The sequence below is a fragment of the Theropithecus gelada genome, chromosome 14 (genome assembly GCF_003255815.1).
Source record: "Theropithecus gelada isolate Dixy chromosome 14, Tgel_1.0, whole genome shotgun sequence".
In the NCBI taxonomy this organism is placed as follows: Eukaryota; Metazoa; Chordata; class Mammalia; order Primates; family Cercopithecidae; genus Theropithecus; species Theropithecus gelada.
In genome coordinates this window covers 77,707,617-77,730,053 of record NC_037682.1, presented here as the reverse complement: position 1 = coordinate 77,730,053, position 22,437 = coordinate 77,707,617, and the positions used below count along the sequence as shown (strand labels likewise).

Sequence of the window (22,437 nt, the reverse complement as noted above, 5' to 3'; positions counted from 1 at the left end):
CCTTTAAAAAAATCTCTGTATAGCATTTTTATAAAACTTTCCTATTTATTTGCTGTCTTCTCTCATTACAAAGTCGGCTCCATGAGAACTTTATCGACCTTGCCCATCATTATACCCACAATGCTTATAACAGGATCTAGCTCAAAGTAGACCGTGTGTGTGTGTGTGTGTGTGTGTGTGTGTGTGTGTGTGTGTAGAATGACTGAATAAATTATTTTCTTGCTTTGGTCTTGCAATTCTAGACAGATGCAGAATAATGTAGGTATGTGAGATGGGTCAAGTTTTGCAAAACCTTTATTTAGCTACGAGAAGCTGAACAGATGTTTTTCAAACTGCCTCCCCAATATACAAAACCCAATACACAGAGTTATAAAGTTTAGGCTTCTCTCACAATTATCTTAAGCTAGTGAACCTTACACAGTTTTTACATGGCTTTATACCTCCTTCCCTCCAAAGATTTGGAGTATAGTTGAATCCTGACACATGCTGCAAGTCATTTAATAAAACAGCCATTCATGTTGTTAAAATCTCCATGTAAAATACAAATAGGAGCATGTTTCTTAATCTAATAAAAATACTAATCTCAAGTCAATAGCTAGACAGTAAAGGCATTCCTGTTAAAGTCAGGAATAAGACAAGGAAGTTTGCTATAAACACTATTATTAGACATGAATCTGAAAGTGCTATTATATTATCAGTCAAGATAATAATAAATATTGCAAAGAAGGAAGCAAAATAGTTATATATAAGGTTATGTAATTATTAAAAATTGATAAGCTGAAAATTAAAACAAGAAAGTTTGGTGCACTAGTCAGTTAAAAATTTAACAAAAAAGATAAATAGCTCTCCTACATAGTAACAATAACCATTTAGAAATAGAACGGAAGAAATAATCTATTTTATGCAAAGTTTGCATAAAAACTAGGTAAAGTTTGCATAAAAACTAGATAAAAGAAATGAATACATTTAATGCAATTTCCATAAAAAATTCTAGCTTTTTTGAACTTGGAAAGTCTTCTAAAGTTATGTGGAGAAATAAATACTTAAGTATAGCTAGAAAATTCTGAGAAAATAAAAGTGACAAAGAGGGACTTGCCATATGAGATATGAAAATGTAATATAAACTCCAATAAAAAGTGGAGTGATTTTGCTTCTGGAATTGCAGAACTGATCAATAAAATAGATAAAGACCAGAAATAGAGCCAAGTGTATGTAAGAATTTAATATATGGCACACATGTTGGGAAGTCAGTGGGACAAGTATGGATTATTCAATGAATTGATAAGTGGATTTTTTTTTTTTCTTCTAAGACATAGTCTTACTCTGTCGCCCAGGCTGGATGGAGTGCAGTGGCACGATCTTGGCTTACTGCAACCTCTGCCTCCAAGGTTCAAGTGATTCTCGGGCCTCAGCCTCCCAAATAGCTGGGATTACATGCATGTGCCACCACACCTGGCTAAATTTTTTTCTAATTTTTTGTATTTTTAATAGAGATGAGGTTTCACCATGTTGGCCAGGCTGGTCTCGAACTCCTGGCCTTAAGTGTTCCGCCTGCCTCGGCCTCCCAAAGTGCTGGGATTACAGGTGTGAGCCGCTGAGCCTGGTCTTTGATAAATTGACTATTTAAAAATTACAGCCTAAGAAAGAACTTTACAACTCCACCCCTAGTAAATCGTAAAATTATTTTTTAAAAAAGTTGGAAAATATAAGAGGCAAAGGGATGTTTCCCTTATAATGTAAAGAGTTCACATAAATCAAGAAGAAAAAAGACAAACATCTTCCCTGAAGAACGTTTTCCCCTACTTCAAAGATAAATAAATGGGTTAGGGAAGTGAAAATCCTATTCACATTAGAAGTCAGTTGGTCATGTGACAAACATTCAACCTTCCAGTAATCAAGGAAAAGCAAATTTGGGAGGTTGCGGTGGCTCACGCCCACAATCCCAGCACTTTGGGAGGCTGAGGCAGGTGGATCACCTGAGGCGGGCAGATCACCTGAGGCCAGGAGTTCAAGACCAGCCTTGCCAACATGGTGAAACCCCATCTCTACTAAAAGTACAAAAAATTGGCCAGGCAAGGTGGTGGGTGGGGGTTGGTGGGGGGGGGTTGGTGTCTCTCTATGTTGCCGAGGCTGATCTCAAACTCCTGGGCTCAGGCAATCCTCCTGCCTTGGCCTCCCAAAGTGCTGGGATTACAGGCGTGAGCCACCACACCTGGCCAAATCATGTGTATTTAAAACAAAATTTTGTAGTTTAAAAAATATAATAAATCAATCAATAATATTGAATTTTGCCTAAGGGGAAAATGCAGTTGACTGGGATTACCAGCCATACAAAACACCTGTACTCAAGGGAGGCCAGTGTATACATATATCACCTTGAACTGTGTGCTGTTGTTCTTTAGCAAAATCTTTCCTAATGGAATGTTAAGCAGGACAAGGAGTCCTTTTATTTATTCTTCTAGATACCACAGGTCATACTTTTTTCACACCTTGAAATAATTGTTTTCATTCAGTTGAGCTTTAGTGTTATGCCTTCAGTCAAAACTGTAGACTTTGTTCACTCACTCAATAAATATTTGTTGAAGCCTGTGCAGTGTACCAAGCACGTTTCTCAATATTTAGGACCTGTCAGTGTTCAACTTTCCTGGAACTTGCTTTCTGTCTCTCTTAAGAAATACTGTATAGAAGCAGCTATCCTAGAGGATATCTGCTACATTATTCAGTATCCTATAGAGAAGTTTCTTTAAGATTTAAGAACTAGAAAAGTGGTTAAAGAATTCATATATACTTTACTTATGAACAAAGGAAAATTCATTTCTCTTTTTTTGTTTGGGCTCTCAGGAAACAATTTTAGCCCAACTGAAACAACTGAGTAAGATATTGCATCCATCCAATTCCAATATTAACCGTTTCCCCTTTCAGAACTCCTTCTCTTCCTAGTTCATCTTTTTTTTGGCCTTGCTTTTTAAAAATTCAAAATGTTTTGTTTTACTATATTCTAATGTACTTGTAAACTGCTTCAAATCTCAGATCTCTTGTGGGATATGAACCTAAATATCTGTATTTGTAAACTGCTTCAAATCTCAAATTCTTTGTGGGATGTGAACCTAAATAACAAACGGAAAAGGTCTCTAAAATAAAAGATGTGCATTGAAAATAGAGCATTTCAATGGGAAAACGCATGCCATAGTAAACTATGTGTGTATGCAAGAAGACGAAGGAAGACAAAGGGTTTTAAAGGAAAAAAAATGAGGATGGTTACACATTGTTTTGAAATAATTATCTTGACTACAAAGGTCAATAACAAGGGTGACGTCAGTTCAAGGTTGGACAGGCAGCTTCTGGGCGACATCCTTGCAGAGGTTTTGTATAAGGTCGTGATGGTTTTTGTGCAACGTTGTGGTTTTGCAGTCTTTGTTTTCAGGCATACAAGTATGAGTACCCTCTCTTCATAGCCTTTTCTGGCTCTATTTGTCAGAGTTTTTGTTCGTTACCCCAATGCAGTAAGTCAGTACTGATTGGATCTTGGCTCAAGTGAAAATACCTACTTGTAAAAAATGGCATGAACAACCGAAGACAATTTTTGTAAGGAACGTTGTATTCTACATTCCTTTTTTTTTTTTTAATTGACAAATAATAACTGTCACATTCATGGGGTACATAGTGATGTTTCCATACATATGGAATGTAGTGATCAGGTTAGGGTAATTAGCATATCCATTATCCAACTGAGGACATCTAGTATGGCCCAGGTATTAAATAGTATTAGTAAACGATTGTTAATTTTCTGAAGACTTGGTAATAGTATTATGATTATGAAAAAAAGTCCTTAGTTTTAGAGATGCACACTGAAGTACGCAGGGGTATGGTGTCTTACCTGCAACTTTAGGATGATTCAGCAAAAAAAATTTACAAGCATTTATGTAAAGATAAAGCAAATATGGCAAAACATTGTGTTGAACTGTTGAGTCTGGGTATTGGGCGGTATTATTGAATTAGGGTGGATAAATCTAGAGTCTGTTGTTATTTTTGCTGCAGTTATTATGACGTCACTAGAAAGCTGGAATTATTCCCACTCCAAAAGCACCCTAAAACCTCGCGATAATACGGCCTGGTGGCGCGCGAAATGCGGTGGGCGGGGCTGGGGCGAAAACCACTGACTTCCGGCCAGGCCGTTGTCTGGGTGGCGCGGTTGAGTCATCACTGGGCCTCACCGCTTCTTTCTCCCGACCCTCCCCGCGCCCTGGCGCGGGGGGTCGACTAGCCAACTGAGGCGGGAGGCTACTCGGACCTTTCCCTGCATTTCGTTTCGGCCAGTGCCGGGGGCTACCCGCCCTGGGGCCTGGGATCCTTGGGGCCCGTGAGGCCCACTCTTAGCGGCCAGGGCCTACCGCGGCCCGCCGCCGGCCCTCATGAGGCATAGCCTGACCAAGCTGCTGGCAGCCTCGGGCAGCAACTCCCCAACCCGCAGTGAGAGCCCAGCCCCGGCTGCAACCTGCTCGCTGCCCTCGGACCTCACCCGGGCGGCAGCGGGGGAGGAGGAGACAGCAGCGGCCGGATCTCCCGGCCGCAAGCAGCAGCTTGGCGACGAAGGGGAGTTGGAAGCCGGGAGGGGGAGCCGCGGCAGGGTGGCCGTGCGCGCGCCCTCGCCCGGGGAGATGGAGGAGGAAGCGATCGCCAGCCTCCCCGGAGAAGAAACGGAGGATATGGACTTTCTGTCTGGGCTGGAACTGGCGGATCTCCTGGACCCCCGGCAACCGGACTGGCACCTGGACCCCGGGCTTAGCTCGCCGGGGCCTCTCTCCTCGTCTGGCGGAGGCTCGGATAGCGGCGGCCTGTGGAGAGGGGAGGATGACGATGAGGCCGCGGCTGCTGAAATGCAGCGCTTCTCTGACCTGCTGCAGAGGCTGTTAAACGGTATCGGAGGCTGCAGCAGCAGCAGTGACAGTGGCAGCGCCGAAAAGAGGCGGAAAAAGTCTCCAGGAGGAGGCGGCGGTGGCGGCAGCGGTAACGACAACAACCAGGCGGCGACAAAGAGTCCCCGGAAGGCGGCGGCGGCGGCTGCCCGCCTTAATCGGCTGAAGAAGAAGGAGTACGTGATGGGGCTGGAGAGTCGAGTACGGGGTCTGGCAGCCGAGAACCAGGAACTGCGGGCCGAGAATCGGGAGCTGGGCAAACGCGTACAGGCACTGCAGGAGGAGAGTCGCTACCTACGGGCAGTCTTAGCCAACGAGACTGGACTGGCTCGCTTGCTGAGCCGGCTGAGCGGCGTGGGACTGCGGCTGACCACCTCGCTCTTCAGAGACTCACCCGCCGGTGACCACGACTACGCTCTGCCGGTGGGAAAGCAGAAGCAGGACCTGCTGGAAGAGGACGACTCGGCGGGAGGAGTCTGTCTCCATGTGGACAAGGATAAGGTGTCGGTGGAGTTCTGCTCGGCGTGCGCCCGGAAGGCGTCGTCTTCTCTTAAAATGTAGGGTCAAGTAATCTGCTCTTTATCCGCGTTTACCCCTTTCAACTCCCTTACACCATGTCAAACTTATCTTAGTGGGACATCTTCACCGGACACATTTCAGAGGAGAGAAAAAAAGTAATATTGAATCTTAAAGTGTTTAGCTAAAAGCATGAATGTGACACAGTAACCAACTCCTAATGATAACATGTGACTATTAAATCTCTCTGACAGTTTCTTTTTTAGGTGATTTCCTTCCTGCCAGGCTCCGTTGTAGGGGTTACAGAACAGTCGTTCCCGCCTCACAACCTGGTAAGGATCCATCTCTTCCCGTAACGCTCATGCTCTGCTGCTTAGTCTACTTTAATGGGCAACATCTCAGTCTGTGTGTGTGTGGTTTTTTTTTTTCCTGTTTTGGAAGGTGGGAGGGAAATCTAATTTGGGCCCTGTCCACCCTGGAAACAGACTTGTGCTGGTCAAGAATGTATTTAAGATGCCTCTTCTGGTTGAAATAGCTATTAATGTGTCCCCTTATTCAGACTTGCGTGTACCTAGCTCTTCTGTCCCCAGTGTGGACATGGCCTTGGATGACATCGGTTCCAACTGTACACTGAAACCTGCTTATAGAGATACAGTTTGGAGACAGTGAAACAGGTGAAGTTGAATGGAAGTTCCGAGTTGTACAAGGTGCAAATTGGAATTCCGATTTTAGGGCAACTTTTCAGAGGTTGACAATAAGTATTTGGGGCATGCACAAATGTGATAGTTATTTTGCTGGAGGTGACAGGTATCTCTGAAGTATCAATGCCTTTTAGTTTTCAGTAGGAGATATAGAAACAGTCTATACGGAGTAACAGATTTTAGTATCTCACCATTAGAGAAGTTGGAAATTAACATGCATATCAGACTCCTGTGTTTTAGTTACTTGGAGAATAAGAATGGTTAATATTTCTTTGAGGACCAGCAGTGATTACCCTATCACTGAGTATGAATAAATTGTTGAACATCTTTATTTTTGTTGTATTAAAATTTTAGGTTAAATTTATATATGTATGATTAGATATTGAAGGTTGTGAAATGTGAATGAAAACGTGTAAAGTGAGGCTTCACAAAGAATCTTATTCTCTGTATTTCAAAAGTATTTGTCCTATTTTAGAATAATTTTTTAAATTGAGTGCTTCTGGCCACTTAAATAACACGATTGGCACTATTTTCCCAAAGGTGGGATTTATTCTTCCCTTGAATCTATTAACCAGTTGTATAAATTGAGTTATGGTGTCCTTCAGTGTAAGAGGCATTAAAAAATTCTTTGTGAAACATCACTGCTTGATAAAGTATATACGTATTTAGCATCCTTGTTTTTCTTTGTGCTAAAGTGGATACAGCTGTTGGGGCAGAAGAGACGGGACCAGCTGCTGGCCACATTTCCTGCTTTATTTTAAAAGGTAGTATAAGAAATGAGGAAAAAGAGGTAATATCAGGGCTTCTGCTGTTTTTTATTTTTAAAATGTTCATAATTAAAAAGTATTTTCCAGCAGTCCAAAGATGTAAGTTATCTTACACATAAAATGTTTTATTTTGTTGTTATTTGGTTATGAAAATGGAATCCTTGTTCTTGCACAACTGTAAATGTTTTGTTGCTAGATAATACGATTTGAGACCTGAATTGGTCTTTGGTTTCCAGTGCATCACAGCATATTTTGTAAAATCATCTACTACTGCACTTGAGCATGATGGGTAGTAGCCAAACTCACAACTTGGAGTGATGAACCTGCTTATACCTAAGGGCAGGAGCAAGCCCCTCACAATGCAGCTGCATGGGTTTTTAGTGCCTACTGAATTTTATATATATATATACATATATATAAACCAAAAGTAGTTGGAAAGATTATTTGAAATGACTAATTTGTGCTATCTTTATGAAATATGTTAAATGTAGCTTTTTTGAAACAGAAGCCTTGAATTGAAATTTAACTAATACTTGAACATTTTTGTATATATTTCTTTGTATATAATTTTGTGCAGTACCAATGACAAAAATATGGTGTCATAATAAAACCAGGTTTGTTGATCTTTTAGTTATGGGCTCAAAGAATTTATTCATCTCTAACATGACATTGGAAAATAATGGATGAAAATAGGAAAAATGATTGTTGTTAATGCTGACTGTGGGTCTTAAAAGGTTCTGGAAAGCAGTAAGTTCATTTTTCTAAAAACTATAACATTCTCTTGGAATATTTTCTTCCTTACGTCAGTACTTTTCCTGCATTATTTGAAGTTGTGGGCTGGGGAGAAAACAGCAGTCAAAGCTTTCTGAATTGAGATGCTTTGAAATTCCAAGTGTAGATTTTTAGAATGTCATTTTATAAATGGCAGTTTTTGGAATTACTTGATAAAGAACTTTTGAAAATGGAAAGATTAGTATGGCCTATTTTTAAAGCTGCTTTGTTAGGTTCCTTATGTTTTATTAACTGTCTTTCCTCAGTTTCCATTTCATTTTTTTTTCTAGTTTTGGTGACTTAGTGATTTTGTCATTTTTTACATCAACTTCATGGTCTTGTTTTTACATGGTAATTGCATGTATTTAGGATCTATCTAATAGGGGCTTTAAATAAATTTGGTCATATTTATGTGTAAGCACATTTTACTGTAAATGTTTGGGTTTCTGAATTTAAACAGATCTGTTTATTTCAGTATGTAGTAAACAATATCTTAAAGTGTCCGACTCACTACTTGTTAATTAAAAAAGTTATGATTAATGTGAAACTGTTGTCTTACTATTTTTAGAAAATTGTGTTCTGGATGATTAGCACATGGATAAAGGAGATTTCTGGCATATAAAATGGATTGTTTTTGAAATTTCTAGGTTTGGCTCTATTTACTATAATGGTTGAAAACAATTTAGTATTTGGGTGACCCTTTTGTTTTTCTTCTAAATGTGCCTCTATGGTAAAATACAGAACTAGACTAAAGACGTAGCTTTTTAATATTTGTCTTCGATGGTGGCAGGAGTTCATACATTAATTGAACTAACACATCATATTTTGACCTACTATTTCTATCATATTGACTTACTGTTTCTGCACTTCCTTGACCAGACTTATCTTAAAAAGTCCACTTTCGTTAAAATGTAGTCACACCTGATATAATCCAACAAAAAGTGTTCAAAATATTTTAAATATTTGTGCATTTTATAATCACTAAATTAATCTCTCTCTCTTCTCTTTAAACAGCTTAGCAGTGTCTGCAAAAACGAATCTTTTCCTACAACCTGTTAACTGACTGGACTGATGGTAACAAAGTAATTGTGAGAGCCATGTCGGTCAAAAATTTGGCATCTGCTGAAAAAAATGAATGCCATTTTCAAGTTCCCAAATTACTTCTATACTGATTTCACTTTCCAGAAATGGAGATATGAAAAGATTCTCTGGAATCCTTGAAAGACTTAATAGAGATACATGAGACTAAGTTAATCTTGGAACAAAATTACACTTTTTTTGTCTTTCATGGGAGTGATACTCAGTTATTGCATATCTTTACAAAATTGTAACCGTTGGAGAATTACAGTATTTCATCAAGAAATTAATTAGAGTTTTTAAATAATCAAGAGCATATTCTATGGAATTAACATTTAGTGGACTAGAATTACATAAGCAGGCCATCAGTGATCACAAGGCATATGAGTTTGTATTTATTTCCTGGAACATGAGAGGTAATTTGGAGTACAGACAGACACCCTGCTGAGTAGAATATAAAAGTTAATGTAAAGTTCTTAACGATAAAGAGTAGTCCTTTTAAATAGATGCATTGATTTGTATATCTCTGAAAAAGTTGATTATGATTAAATGTGTGGGTAGTTAATTAAAATTTAGGGTAACAACCAGGATGTATGGATTCTGAGGTTTTGGCTTCTTGAGCTTTCTCTTGAGTACTTGATACTGTTTTTTGAATATTTTGAGGTTTCTAATTAATGGTATGCTAGTTTCTACTGTTTTATATAAAAATTTATCTAGTGTTGTATAAGGGCTTTAGTATTCTGGATGGGAGTGGCTTTTTGTGGCATATCGTTGTTTTACTTAATTGAAATATTTTTTCAGTTTATTACAAGTGTGAAAAAAACACTCAAAACTCTGGATTGTTTTATTTCATTTTTGTTGGATTATGTTAATACATTCCTTCACCTGGTTTAGATTGAGTCATTTTATCTTATTTGGGAAATGTGCAGCTGATAGAAGAGGGTTTGGGTAGGAGATTGGCTCTTAACTACATAGTAAATATACAGTTGGTTATTGTATTATTCAGAACTTACTAAATCCAGTCAGTTTCTTATAATTTTAAGTGTATTCAGTGCCTGTGAAGCCAGGCAGCCAAGAGTATTCCCACTGGCATAAAACTTAAGTGCTGATGCTCCTACAGTACAGCTAGTTATAATTCCAGAACCAAAGCCACCAACATGATTTGGTGACCTTAACTACTACTTTGATAGAACAGACTGGGTAATTTACTAATAATGAGTCATTATCTTTTTAATATGTGATTACCTATTTCAGCATTCTGAATGTGTAGTTTAAGGTCTCTCTGATTTAGTAAAATTTTAAAGCTAAATACTCTGATGACTCTTGAAAGTTTAATTGGTAGTATGACATTTATAAGTGTTTTTTCCCCCAGACTCACAGCCAATACAAAGTTTTGAGACTCTAGTAAATGTTAATATTTTTGCTGCTTTTCTGAGCTGTTTTTTTAATTTACTTACCATCTAATCTAGGGACCAAAACGGGAATTCTTCCATTAGAAATTTGTAGTGTTATGTTTGGCCAGCACAGTATTTTTCAGATTTGAATTTCAGTACCTTTATGTGTAGCCTCAGTACTCTCAACACCAGTCACTCTTTATTGTCTTAAAATACTCCATACTTTTTGTTGACCCAAAATTGTTGAATATTTTGCTCAGTTTTCACAATGAACTAATTGAAAAGTGTAGTTACTGTGTTGTAAACATTTGTGTAGTTCTGTTAATATACTGATTTGAATTTTATTTATCTCAACTTCCTTTAGCGTCTGCCTCCAGATTTTGTCTTTGCTGTATACCCACTGAGATCAATTTCCTAGACCCCTCTGGCTCTTAGTGTACTATGGTTTGGGCTTTATAAAATATATTAATGTCTTAATTTAAATAGAATGTGAGCCCTCTTTTTTTTCTTTAAAGCCAAATAACTACACACAGTAAATTATAAAATATTTAAATAGTTTGTCTACTGTGTCTAGACTGAAATATTAAAAATTGACTTAGGGTAGTTTACTTCAGGTGTTAGCTACAAATGACTAAATGTCCTTAAATAATGCAGATATCTGCTCTCTGAACAAAAATTTTGGCAAAGTAAATTTGCAGCAACAGACTTAACATGCTTTATTGTTTATGTTGCCCATTTCTGCTAATGGAAAAGATAATTTAAAAATATGTGGCAGAGGACAGATTAGAAATACTTTTTGATTACAGAAACCATTGTAAACTCATCCCCATTTATACATGGTATTATGCTAGGGAGTAATTGGACTAGGAATGTTTAAAGATAAGTAAAGAAACAACGTGTGCTCAGTTGTCAAAGAACTTAGTTATATCATTGGACTTTGAATTATCTAAGTTGATTACACAATTCTATATTCTTAAGGAGTCTAACTGGGTACTTGGGTTAACATCAGAAATTACTTTTAATTCATTGTTTTTTCACTGTGATGAGTAGAACTCTGCTTTTAGTAAAAGTGACAGAATGTAGGTAAAATGGATGATTTGGGGTCAGAGCTTTTCATCTTAAAATAAACAGCTGTATTGTTTTGCCCTTTAAACATTATATATATCTTTCTGTCTTTCTTTCCCTAGTTGTAAAAGTAAAGCATATTATTTATAGAAAACTTGGAATATCCTGAAAGGAATCAAGAAGAAAAGAAAAATCACCCTTATAACTATAAGCCGTAGAATATCCACAGTAAACATTTTGGCATGCTTCCTTCCTTTCAGTTTCTTGTGCATACAGATTCTTTTGCCTCATAACTGGGATCATTTTCTATATAAGTTTAGTAGATAATACATTTTATGTGCCTGTTGAAAGAACAAATCATCTTTGGTTTCTGAAAAATTGAGATTGTATTTTGTTAATTTCACATAAGCTTTTCATCTTTGGCAGCACTGCTTATATTTTTCTTTAAACAGACGTTAAAGGCCAGTTTCACTCACAGAGATGCCTTTTCTAAATTATTATATATAATTTTAAGCAGCATAAGATTACTTAACACATATGTCACTATTTGGAAGTAATAGTTAAGAGATTCATGAATAATCTTGGATGCCACTTAAAATTTTGTTTGGTACTTTTCTGTGATGATTGGCTTGCTTCATAAGAAAGTGTTGGTTTAGATCTACACTGTCCAATACTGTAACCATTAGTCACATGGCTAAACATTTTAAATGCATTAAAATTAAAAATTCAGTTACTCAGTTGCACTAGCCACATTTCAGGTGCCCAGCAGCTACATAGGCTAATGGTTAACATATTGACAGTGCAGATATAAAATATTTCCATCATCACAGAAAGCTCTGTTGGACAATGCTGATTCAGTTGCTGTCACAGAAGAAAATGGTTTAGAGAACTAGGATGAGAAATGTTAGGACAACAGAAGAAAGCACATCAAAAATTTAAATGATCTTAGGAAATCAATCAACTAGGATATTTCACTGAAGGCAGAGAGATTAGTTGATTTTGTGATTCTAAATATCCTACAATAAATGGAAGTGTGAAAGACTACCTAAACTAAAAATACAGCTTTCCAAATAAGGTGACTCGAAGTAGGTAGATCTATATCATAATAGCTGAAGCTGAGCCTGAATGACTCAAGAAGATGGCTGATTTAAGGAAGGTTGTTAAATCAGTTCTAAGAATCTATGGATTAATAATTTGAATTGAGAAAGTGAATTATAAGTAACATTTGGTATAGTGTATGGATATATATTTTTTCATTTTTTATTCCCGTTTGGCATTATGAAGTCTTCAGTGTAAAATACTATATAGTAACTTTTTCCTCTTGTGTACTACAGACCAAACTCGATACCTAAGGTAAAAGAGTAGAGCAAGCAAGGTAGAAGAGACAATACTGGGCAAACTAGTGAAGTTAAACTTGTTTAACTGGGTAGCTTTTACTTAGATTCAGCCTTTTGTTGTAGGTCCCAGAATTATCCTCGTGATAAATTACAAGTCTATGTTTATGCATAACATTAGACATAAACTGTTTTTACCATTTTATTTTTGTTTACATATTTGTTTAAAATCAGTGAATTTCTTGGCCAGGTTCAGATAACTGAAGGGCCTTTATAAGTAGTTTATATTGTTTAGACCCAAGGTATGCTGAAAACATAGTCTGGAGCATAATAGGAAATAACATCTTTCTAAAGACAGGCTTAGAAGTTCTAATCCAGTAATTTAAGATGTTCCCTTTGTGTGGTAACAGAGCTGATTGGTACCTGTAAGAAAACATTGAGATAGTTCAATAGAAAAGATTGTTGTATCAAGTGGCAAACCTATCTATGATATATATTAGTCCTAGAAGTCTTAAGATGAAACTAAAGATTAAGGTAAAGGTCTTCAGTGTCTGTTAATCCTAAAAACTGTTTTATTTTGTTTCTTTATCCAGTTTGCTTCAGGGCTATAGCATAGATTGCTGATCCAAGAGTTCAACAGAGAATAGCCAGAATTATTTTAGAATAGAAGGCTAATATAATAGCTACACATTTTCTGATGGAATTTTCCTTTAGTGCAAGTGTTCAAACTCATCCAAGATAATTATTTATATGACAGAAGTTTCATGCATAATACTCTTTGCAGCTTTGTAGTTAGTTTAGTATTCAGTACACAAATTAACGTTAATAGCCTGAACTATATACCAAGTAGAACTGTTTGAAATTCTTGATAAGTAGAATTTGATTATAAGAAGAAACAGGTCTTGCTAACTTCTAAACAAGAGGGTAACATCGCCTTTGGTCTAAATGACTTAAAAACTAAATATATTTGCTGCTTTAAGTTGTGAATTTTATAGGTAATCATATATTATAAAAAGTTTTTCATTTCCTACCTGGCTGCTAGGCTACCATTTACAGGTATAGCCAAGAAAACAGGGTACAGACCACCAACAACAAGACCTATCAGTCCACTCCGTGTTACGGTACAGGTTTCACAAGCCACATCACCTAGGAAATAAATTAGTTCTGGACATGAAGGTTATGATAATCAAGCAAACATAATTTAAAGAATGTAAGATCCTCTTTTATGTATCACAGATATTTTTCAGGCAATATATCAAATGTAATTCTTACAAAGCATGATAAAAGGTATAATTACATCTATGAGTAACTTAAAATAGCTCGGAATGATTGATAAAACTATTTTAGGAAAAAAAATTCTCTAATTTGTTCTGAACGTAGATATAATAAGCTCATGGTTTGGGCTGCTGCTAGCTTTCTGCACTTGTTTTTTATCAACAGACCCGGGCTAATATTTTCACTCAATCTGTTCAATTCAATGGGCAATTCAGTCTGTTCAATTCAATTCAAATAGTTCAAACAATTTCTGTGATCTCCCTTGATCATAGAAATTGTTTCCACTGGTCATGGGAATTAAAATACTCGTCCAATTTAAACAAATTTGGAGCAGCACTTAACAAAATAAAATTTAGATGGACTGGCTTCCCTAGCACCCATGGTAATATCTTTATTTGAAATCATTAATCAAAAGATTTTTTATGATTAACTATACTCAAAGCATTCAGCACACATGGTAAATTTTCAAAAGGAAATCAATTCTCCATGTATTTGATAAACGTTATATATGCATTTAGTGCTTTAAGAGATTTACTATATAAAGAGTCATATTCTCACAAAAATATTTTCCCCCTTTAAGGAACTTCTCTATAAAATATAAATAAAAAATCTAAGGTAGCCAACATATTATTTATATATATATAATATTTCCATATGATTTTCATATATATATCCATATATATATATATGGATTTCCAAATATTTCTTTCTCTAAATGAGCAATGAGAAAGATATGTTAGAAAAAGGAAACTATTGTCAGGTGCAGTGGCTCACGCCTGTAATCCCAGCACTTTGAGAGGCCGAGGCGGGTGGATCACCTGAGGTCAGGAGTTTGAGAGCAGCCTGGCCAACATGGTGAAACCCTGTCTATACTAAAAATACAAAAAAATTAGCCGGCTGTGGTGGTGGGTGCCTGTAATCCCAGCTACTCAGGAGGCTGAGGCAGGAGAATCGCTTGAACCCAGGAGGTGGAGGTTGCAGTGAGCCAAGATCGTGCCAACGCACTCCAACCTGGGCAACAACAGCAAAACTCCATCTCAAAGATAAAGGAAAGTATTTAGAACTGCTGTATATGTGCATCTTGGTTGGTAGACCATGCTAATATGAATTACTTGCCACAGAGAGGCTAGCAAGATTTAATCTTATCTAAACACTGCATTACAGCATATAGCTACCTGATATTAATAACTATGGACTAAAGCTGCAAATAACATATACTAAGGCAAACTCTTTGGTGATAGTGAAGTAGAATTTACCTGTATTCAAAGGAAAACTTACAAAACATCTGTAAGTTAAGTCTGTTGTAACAAAAGGTATCCCTGCCATTGGCAAGCCAGCAGATATACGAGCCTTTGTCACATTCAAGATGCGTCGAAAAAGACTGTTTGCTATGAGGCCACAAAAAGCAGCATTTAATCCAACATAAACTGATCCATTTTCAAGTAGATTCCTGAAAGAGTGAGAAGAAAGAACTTTTTCTTTGGCTTTATTGTGTGTGTGAGCTTTCCCGATTCTGACACATGTTACAGAACTTAATAGGACTTTGGGAATACACTAACTGGATATAACGTCTATCCCTTATAGAACCAAAATCTTAAAAATTGCTTTATGTATAGGTTTTTGCTCTTCTCCCAGCAGCCAGTGGGTGCCTCTCCTCTGAGCTCCCGTAATACTTACCTCTCTAGCACAACACATTACAAGACAGTACTATCTTATATAATCACTGATTTACATGTCAGGCTTCTACACTAGTCTTTAAACAACCGGAAGACAATGGATACAAAGATGTATTCAGCCTGACACAGAAGATGTTCAATAATGTGGAGTTAATGTGTTTACTTTCACTCTTCCCTGAAACATTAGTGTCAGGATTGGGAGTACTAACATTTAAGCAACACCCTATGCTAGGTACTTTATAATAACCCATTGATGAGAAATAAACTGATGTTTTGAGATAGTGGTAGAACTGGATTTGAAGCCAAGGTTATGTATGAACTTTTAACCTATGTCCTATGCATTCTTTAGTTTTGGGAAAAAGTAATGCCTAACATGATTGCTGAATATTGAAAATATTGACTCCAAACTTTTCAGACTACTACTTAGCTTTTTTACCGCTTGCATTGCTATCTACAATACAGTCAATCTTAAAATTTCATTACTCTTAACTAGCCATAGTAGTCACACAGTACCCCCTCTAACTTCTATGGCTTACACTCATCTAAAATAGCTTTTCTAGGAACTCTAAGCTTCCTACATTGTATAAGGTATTACTTTTCTTATCTGACACTGCAGTCATGATGCCTATCATTGAGAACCCCACTGTATGCAGCAGACTCAGTGCTAAAGGCACAAAAAATTATCTTCTATCTTCAAGGTTAACATAGTTAAATATTACTGGAGAAGAAAGATATGTAAACGAGATAGAAGTCTATGAAAATGCTCATGGTAGTACAAGACAGCGGCAGTTCAGGAACTTGGGGTACATAGATAATAATTAGTGATGACAGCCTGGAGAACCTACCAACCACAAAAACCATGTAAATGTGAAAAGCCTATGTTTTTTTTGTGGGGGTTGGGGGAATAAAAAACTTGAACACTTCCTCTAAAATATTATTTCATCATAACAATCATGTGAAATGTATATTATCCCCATTTTAAATCCCAATGCTCAGGTAAATAATTTGCCTATATATATATATAATACATATAAAATACATATATACATATGTTATATATAAGTCCATTTGTTTACAAGTATGTTACATATACAAATAAATAAAAAGTAGTACAAGTGAAATCTGCATAGCAAACTTTGCTCTCCTAACCAGATTTTTCCCATAGCTAAAGTCAAAATTTTTAATTAAAAATTAGCACAGACCAGGCACGGTGGCTCAAGCCTGTAATCCCAGCACTTTGGGAGGCCGAGACGGGCAGATCACGAGGTCAGGAGATCGAGACCATCCTGGCTAACACGGTGAAACCCCGTCTCTACTAAAAAATACAAAAAACTAGCCCGGCGTGGTGGCAGGCGCCTATAGTCCCAGCTACTCGGGGGCTGAGGCAGGAGAATGGCGTGAACCCGGGAGGCGGAGCTTGCGGTGAGCTGAGATCTGGCCACTGCACTCCAGCCTGGGTGACAGCGAGATTCTGTCTCAAAAAAAAAAAAAAAAAAAAAAAAAAAAAAACAAAATTGTTACCTAGCAGCCCCTTGCCAGTTTTCCAAAAAAGTATCTGTACCAACTAAAAACTCAGGACTTTTTGATAAGACATAACACAAGAAATAGACATGAAATAGCCCAAATTTAACAAATGACAAACATGTGCATGAAAGTATTTCTGTAGATCAGAAAATGAAGTTTTTGATATTAAGAAAGCTCCATACACTGGAGGACATGCCAAGTAACTGTTAAATACCTGATTAATAGTCCAAGAAGAAATGAAGATTCAAACTTAGAAGATAAAATGGGAATGAAGAGAAAAAATAGGAACAAGGCTAAGATAAAAGGACACTGTCATCTGCCCAGTTTAGATGCCAATGATTGCAAGCATTTATTGCCTCTAAACTAAATTTTACTTTGCAGTTCCATATATTCTTTCTAATTTGGTAAAAAACCCAATGACAGCCTACTTTCTTTTCTTGAAAGTTGCCACCGTCTACCGTCTACTCTTTTTTTGAGACAGTCTTGCTCTCACCCAGGCTGGAGTGCCGTGGCATGATCTCGGCTCACTGCAGCATCCGCCTCCCAGGTTCAAACTATTCTCATGCCTCAGCTTCTCCAGTGGCTAGGACTACAGGCACGCGCCCCCACACCTGGCTAATTTCTGTATTTTTAGTAGAGACAGGGTTTTGCCATGTTGGCCAGGCTAGTCTTCTCCTGACCTCAAGTAATCAGCCCGCCTCCGCCTCCCAAAGTGCTGGGATTACAGGTGTGAGCCAGCAGGTGTCACACCATTACAGGTGTGACTCTTCCTTTGTCAGTCTCACTTTCCCTATCTTGCTGGCCTGGAAACATGGACATAGTTCCTTTTTTGCTTTAAAAGTTTTTGTTACCTCAGGAAAACAACTAGAAGGGAGTGGAGTTGGAGTGTGGGGATGGGGGTGAAAGAGTTTTTAAAATCTCACCAAGTTCTTACCACTAGCCTTTTTTTTTTTCTTCCCCTCAGAGATCCTTGTTCTGAACACTACTGGGCTTGATTTATAGGTTCTTCCTGATTAAGATGATAAGTGGCAGCAAGATGGGGATTTGTTCAGTTTTTATTCCTGAAGATAGCAAGATTATGCTTCCAGAATGTATTTTAAATCCATCCTCTTTTCATCGCAACTGTCACCACCCCTACCATCTCCACTCACTAGGATTACTATGCCGGTTTTTCTACTGGTCTTTGTATTTCCTTTCTTTCCTACCTCGAATCTGCTTTACAAAAAGCAGCTGGAATGTTCTTTAGAAATGCTAAAATCATTCACCTGCTCAAAACTATTCTTGGTCCTTATGCCCACTTCCTTAGTACTTCAGTAACAATGGTTACTCAAGTACCACAAGCCTTGGCTATCTTGTGGCTAGGCATATGCCATTCCCTCTACTTAAGACACTGTCCCTCTCTCCTTCCCAGGTGGCTGCTTTTCATCCTTTTATATTCAGAGAGACCTTCTTGACTGTCAGCAAAGTGTAAGACATTTTGTGGAAGTACACAGTAGCTGCCTGGCAAAGATCAGTATGTTCCCTATATTGGTTTTTCTCTTTAACAATATCTTTTTTTTTTTTTTTTTTTTTGAGACGGAGTCTTGCTCTTGTCGCCCAGACTGGAGTGTAGCGGCGTGATCTCGGCTCACTGCGACCTCCGCCTCCTGGGTTCAAGTGATTCTTCTGCCTCAGCCTCCTGAGGAGCTGGGATTACAGGTGCCCGCCACCACGCCCAGCTAATTTTTGTACTTTTAGTAGAGACGGGGTTTCACCATGTTGGCCAGGCTGGTCTGAACTCCTGACTTCAGGTGATCCACCTACCTTGGCCTCCCAAAGTGCTGGATTACAGGCATGAGCCACCACGCCTGGCCCTCTAATAATATCTTAAAGAACTTTAGCCATGATCCTATTTCTCTGACATTCTCTATCTTGCTGTGTGTATTCTATGGTACTCTTAGACTGGTAAGCATACTGACAGAATGAACTGGAAACAAAAGACATTTTAAAAGTTATTTTAAAGTTTTGTTATTTAAATGGGTCTGTAAATGTTTACATTTTACTATACTCCAAGCCTAATGGAAAAACTCAAAACATTGTACAGTTAGATATGTTCAAAGACATGAGTTCCAGCCTCAACTTCCACAATTAGCTATGTGATATTGAGCAAAATGGTTAAACGCTCTCATCCAGGCAAGAAAAAGGCAATTTCCTCCTGACATTCCGTGTTGTTTATACTCAAACTAGATAAATTTGAGATAATGAATCAATGGTGAAAATCCACCTGATAAAAGATATTTTTAAATTAAGAAGGGATCTTACCTTTCTGCCTCTGGAAGCTGGTTAATTTTTCTGAATACATCAACAATTATGTTTTCCTTGGTATTATTGGATTTATGATTTTCCATTTTGAACCTTAAAAAACATGAAGATATCATTTCTCAAGAATTTATAGGAAGAATTTTAAAAACCTTCTGAAGACTAATACTGTAGAGCTAATGTGAAAAAAACATTGCATATATGTTATAAAAAAAAAAAAAATCTAAGTGAAACAGAAACCAGAACATGAAAAGCAACACATAAAGCTTTTAGGAAATACAGAGTATCTTCATAATCCTTGAAACTATTTCCTAAACAATTCACAAATAGCACTAAACATAAAAGACTTATAAAACTAACAGTACTGAGGTTAAGAACCTACGGTTATCAATGTATACCATAAAGAAAAGCTAGTGTGGGAGAAAATGCAATACAACTGACAAAAGAGTAGTTAGTACCCAGAACATACATGGAACTACATATCAACACGAAAAAGGTAAGCAGCCCTATGGAAAAACTGACAAAATATTTGAACAGGCACTTCACAAAAAGTTAAACAGCCAATAAACATGAAAATATGCTCACCTTCATTATAATTGGAACAACCCACAGTGAGATACCAATAGGTACCCATAGGTTAGCTAAAATTAAAATCTGACAATTCCAATTATTGGCAAGAACGTGGAGTAGCTACAACTACATTCTGTGTACAGAATGTGGGGCAGCTTTACCCAAACTGTACAGTCACTTTGGGAAAGAATTTGGTATTATTTAGCAGGTAGAAGACACACATACCTAGCAATTTCATTTCTAGGTATACCCGAGATCAGGGCTGAGCAAACTTTAAAGGGCCAGATATAAATATGGTAGGCTTTGCAGGTAACATACAGCTTTTGTTGAATATTTGTTTTTTAAAAAACTCTATAAAAACATAAAAATTATTCTTAGCTGGTTGGCTGTACATAGGCAAGCTATAGGCCGCATATGGCCTACATGCCAATAGTTTGTTGTGTCTGTACTAGTTAGGGTGAAAATGTCAAAATTAAGGGAATAGTGAATGATGAGTTTTAAATTAAAGATTTGGCTCATTAAACAAGTTTCAGGGTAACAGTTAAGAAAAACAAAGGCTGGGCGCAGTGGCTCACGCCTGCAATCCCAGCACCTTGGGAGGCCAAGGCAGACGGATCACCTGAGGTCAGGAGTTCAAGACCAGCCTGGCCAACATGGTGAAACTCCCTCTCTTCTAAAAATACAAAAATTAGCCAGGCCCGGTGGCAGCTGCCTGTAATCCCAGGTATTCGGGAGGCTGAGGCTGGAGAATCTCTTGAACCTGGGAGGCGGAGGTTGCAGTGAGCCAAGATTTCGTCACTGCGCTCCAGCCTGGGTGAGAGGGCGAGACTCTGTCTCAAACAAAACAAAAAAAAAAAAAAAAAAGTTCAGGGATAACAACAAAGGAAAACATGGTTTTATGAAACCAGATTTTCTCATTTCCTACAACGTTACAGGCGCTCGTTTAAATATTTATTGCTACCTGTTTTATATTGATAAGAGGTCATTTGGAAATGTTGAGTACATTGACATTCCATATCTCTAGACTTAAAGTTAACCTAATAAGGACAATGCAACCTTAGAAATTTAGGTCTAGGTTTCTGGTAGTCAAATTTTTGAGGGCCTTGGCTACAATAATGATAAGACACAATCCCTGCTGTACAGGAGCTCTGAATGATTTTGTGTATGGGGTAGTGGAATATATATAATCAAATTCAGTATGTATATATTGTACTGAGCAGTATATACATATATATGAAATGTATGTGTAATATGTCAGAAATAAAAGAAGTGATTTCCCCAGTATATTCTGCCCAATGGTATCACTACTTTTCTTTGCATATTGGTGAGGTTCCAAGTCCTGTGAAATACCCACTTCTACACTGTGTTTGTCTAGTCACCCTTAATTCAGTAGAAGTCCTGACTGGGCAGCCCCTGTGGGCATTTTGTCTCCGATATTAATAACAAATACCTATCAAAGACAACGCCGCCTGTAAAAACTACAAATATTTCGAAAGATTTTTGTGTTACCTATCTCATGTCATTCTTGGGAGAGCTCTGAGAGATAGGCAATGTGGGGCCCATCTGAGAGATAGGTAAAGTGTGGCCTCTGAAAATTAAATTTGGCCGTGGACACCTTGTAAATTGACAGTAAACCTGGGATTAAATTCAATCTCAGGCATTTTTCCCTTCTATTGGGTTAATTTAAATATAAGGTCTTTCCTTCTAGAGTGCAAAGTGAAGAGACAGCACCAAAGGGCCAACTACACTTCTACTTGCTCTCATTTACGCGCAGCGCTGCTGGTAGCGAGCGTGTTACTGCGCCGTGCTTCTCTTGACACCGGGACATTTACTTCACCCCCTCCCCCGTAATACCAGTACCTTATGCTCTCCTCCCAGCAGCCTGCGGGTGCCTACTCAGTTCTTCCTCAGCCACGCCGGAGGTCACTGCCACTTTTGCTCAAATTGCCTGGGCGCAGCCATCTTTGGCTGACTCGTGACGCGGCCTGGGTGGGCGCCGGGTCGCGGCTGCTGATTGGACTGCGGGACGGACGTTGCGTCCAGGAGCTGCTTTGGGCTGAGACGCTTCCGGCCCTAGGAGGTGCGGGGCAGCTAAGCGTTGAGGTTTGTTTGCCTGGCATAGAGTGTGCTCATTTCACCTGCTCTTGCCTCCAGGACAGAGCTTGTAGAAATTGTGACATTTCGAGATATAAGTTGGGTGACCCTCAGCCTCTTCCATTGAAAACATACCTCGGGCATATTAACTTCCTGGTCAGTAGAGCCTACTTACGTTGTTGGCATGGGGTAAATGAAAACTGCACAGCTCTTGGCATAGGATAGCTACTCAGGTTAAAAATAAGTCAAAGGGGAAATATTTCTTGGCTCTATCGATTTTCTACTCTCTCTTGGAAGTTAAGCTCTCTGTGCCATGTTTTGATCTGTATTGATTGCCCTACCATAATCAGCACCTCAGAGCTGGAGCTTATTTTTCTGAGGATTCTTCGTGTGCTCCAGAATACTGCTTATTTGGAAGCAGTGTTGGGTGAAAGTCATCTTATTTCTTCTTGCTTTTTA

The 22,437-nt window shown here is 38.1% G+C and overlaps 2 protein-coding genes across 9 annotated transcripts; one reads left to right on the top strand and one right to left on the bottom strand.

The window, feature by feature from the left end:
• Nucleotides 1–4,149: 4,149 nt before the first annotated feature.
• On the top strand, nucleotides 4,150–11,295 carry CREBZF (CREB/ATF bZIP transcription factor). Of its 7 annotated transcripts, XM_025356390.1 has the most exons (5): nucleotides 4,150–5,473; nucleotides 5,687–5,764; nucleotides 6,829–6,897; nucleotides 7,532–7,647; nucleotides 8,686–11,295. In XM_025356390.1, exons 1-2 carry the CDS (start codon nucleotides 4,413–4,415, stop codon nucleotides 5,700–5,702), a joined length of 1,077 nt encoding a protein of 358 aa, XP_025212175.1. In that variant the 5' UTR covers nucleotides 4,150–4,412; the 3' UTR covers nucleotides 5,703–5,764; nucleotides 6,829–6,897; nucleotides 7,532–7,647; nucleotides 8,686–11,295. The 7 variants fall into 7 exon arrangements, with proteins under 7 accessions (XP_025212175.1, XP_025212174.1, XP_025212171.1 ...); XM_025356389.1 differs by lacking the exon at nucleotides 7,532–7,647; XM_025356388.1 differs by having other exon boundaries at nucleotides 4,156–5,473; nucleotides 7,532–11,295.
• A 1,434-nt stretch (nucleotides 11,296–12,729) lies between these two features.
• Nucleotides 12,730–21,919, bottom strand: TMEM126A (transmembrane protein 126A). 2 transcript variants are annotated; one of them, XM_025356337.1, is made up of 5 exons: nucleotides 21,745–21,919; nucleotides 19,318–19,410; nucleotides 15,073–15,266; nucleotides 13,573–13,687; nucleotides 12,730–12,964 (listed from the first exon to the last, which is right to left on the bottom strand). In XM_025356337.1, exons 2-5 carry the CDS (start codon nucleotides 19,401–19,403, stop codon nucleotides 12,772–12,774), a joined length of 588 nt encoding a protein of 195 aa, XP_025212122.1. In that variant the 5' UTR covers nucleotides 19,404–19,410; nucleotides 21,745–21,919; the 3' UTR covers nucleotides 12,730–12,771. The 2 variants fall into 2 exon arrangements, with proteins under 2 accessions (XP_025212122.1, XP_025212123.1); XM_025356338.1 differs by lacking the exon at nucleotides 19,318–19,410.
• Between the last annotated feature and the right edge of the window lie 518 nt (nucleotides 21,920–22,437).

Bases quoted from the DNA above. Each gene is read 5' to 3' on its own strand.
- CREBZF (XM_025356389.1), top strand. From the start codon at position 4,413: ATGAGGCATAGCCTGACCAAGCTGCTGGCAGCCTCGGGCAGCAACTCC.
- TMEM126A (XM_025356337.1), bottom strand. From the start codon at position 19,403: ATGGAAAATCATAAATCCAATAATACCAAGGAAAACATAATTGTTGAT. The intron at 15,267-19,317 runs GTAAGATCCCTT...TCACTCTTTCAG, and splicing joins CAGCTTCCAGAGGCAGAAAG to GAATCTACTTGAAAATGGAT. The intron at 13,688-15,072 runs GTAAATTCTACT...TTTATTTCCTAG, and splicing joins AAGTTTTCCTTTGAATACAG to GTGATGTGGCTTGTGAAACC.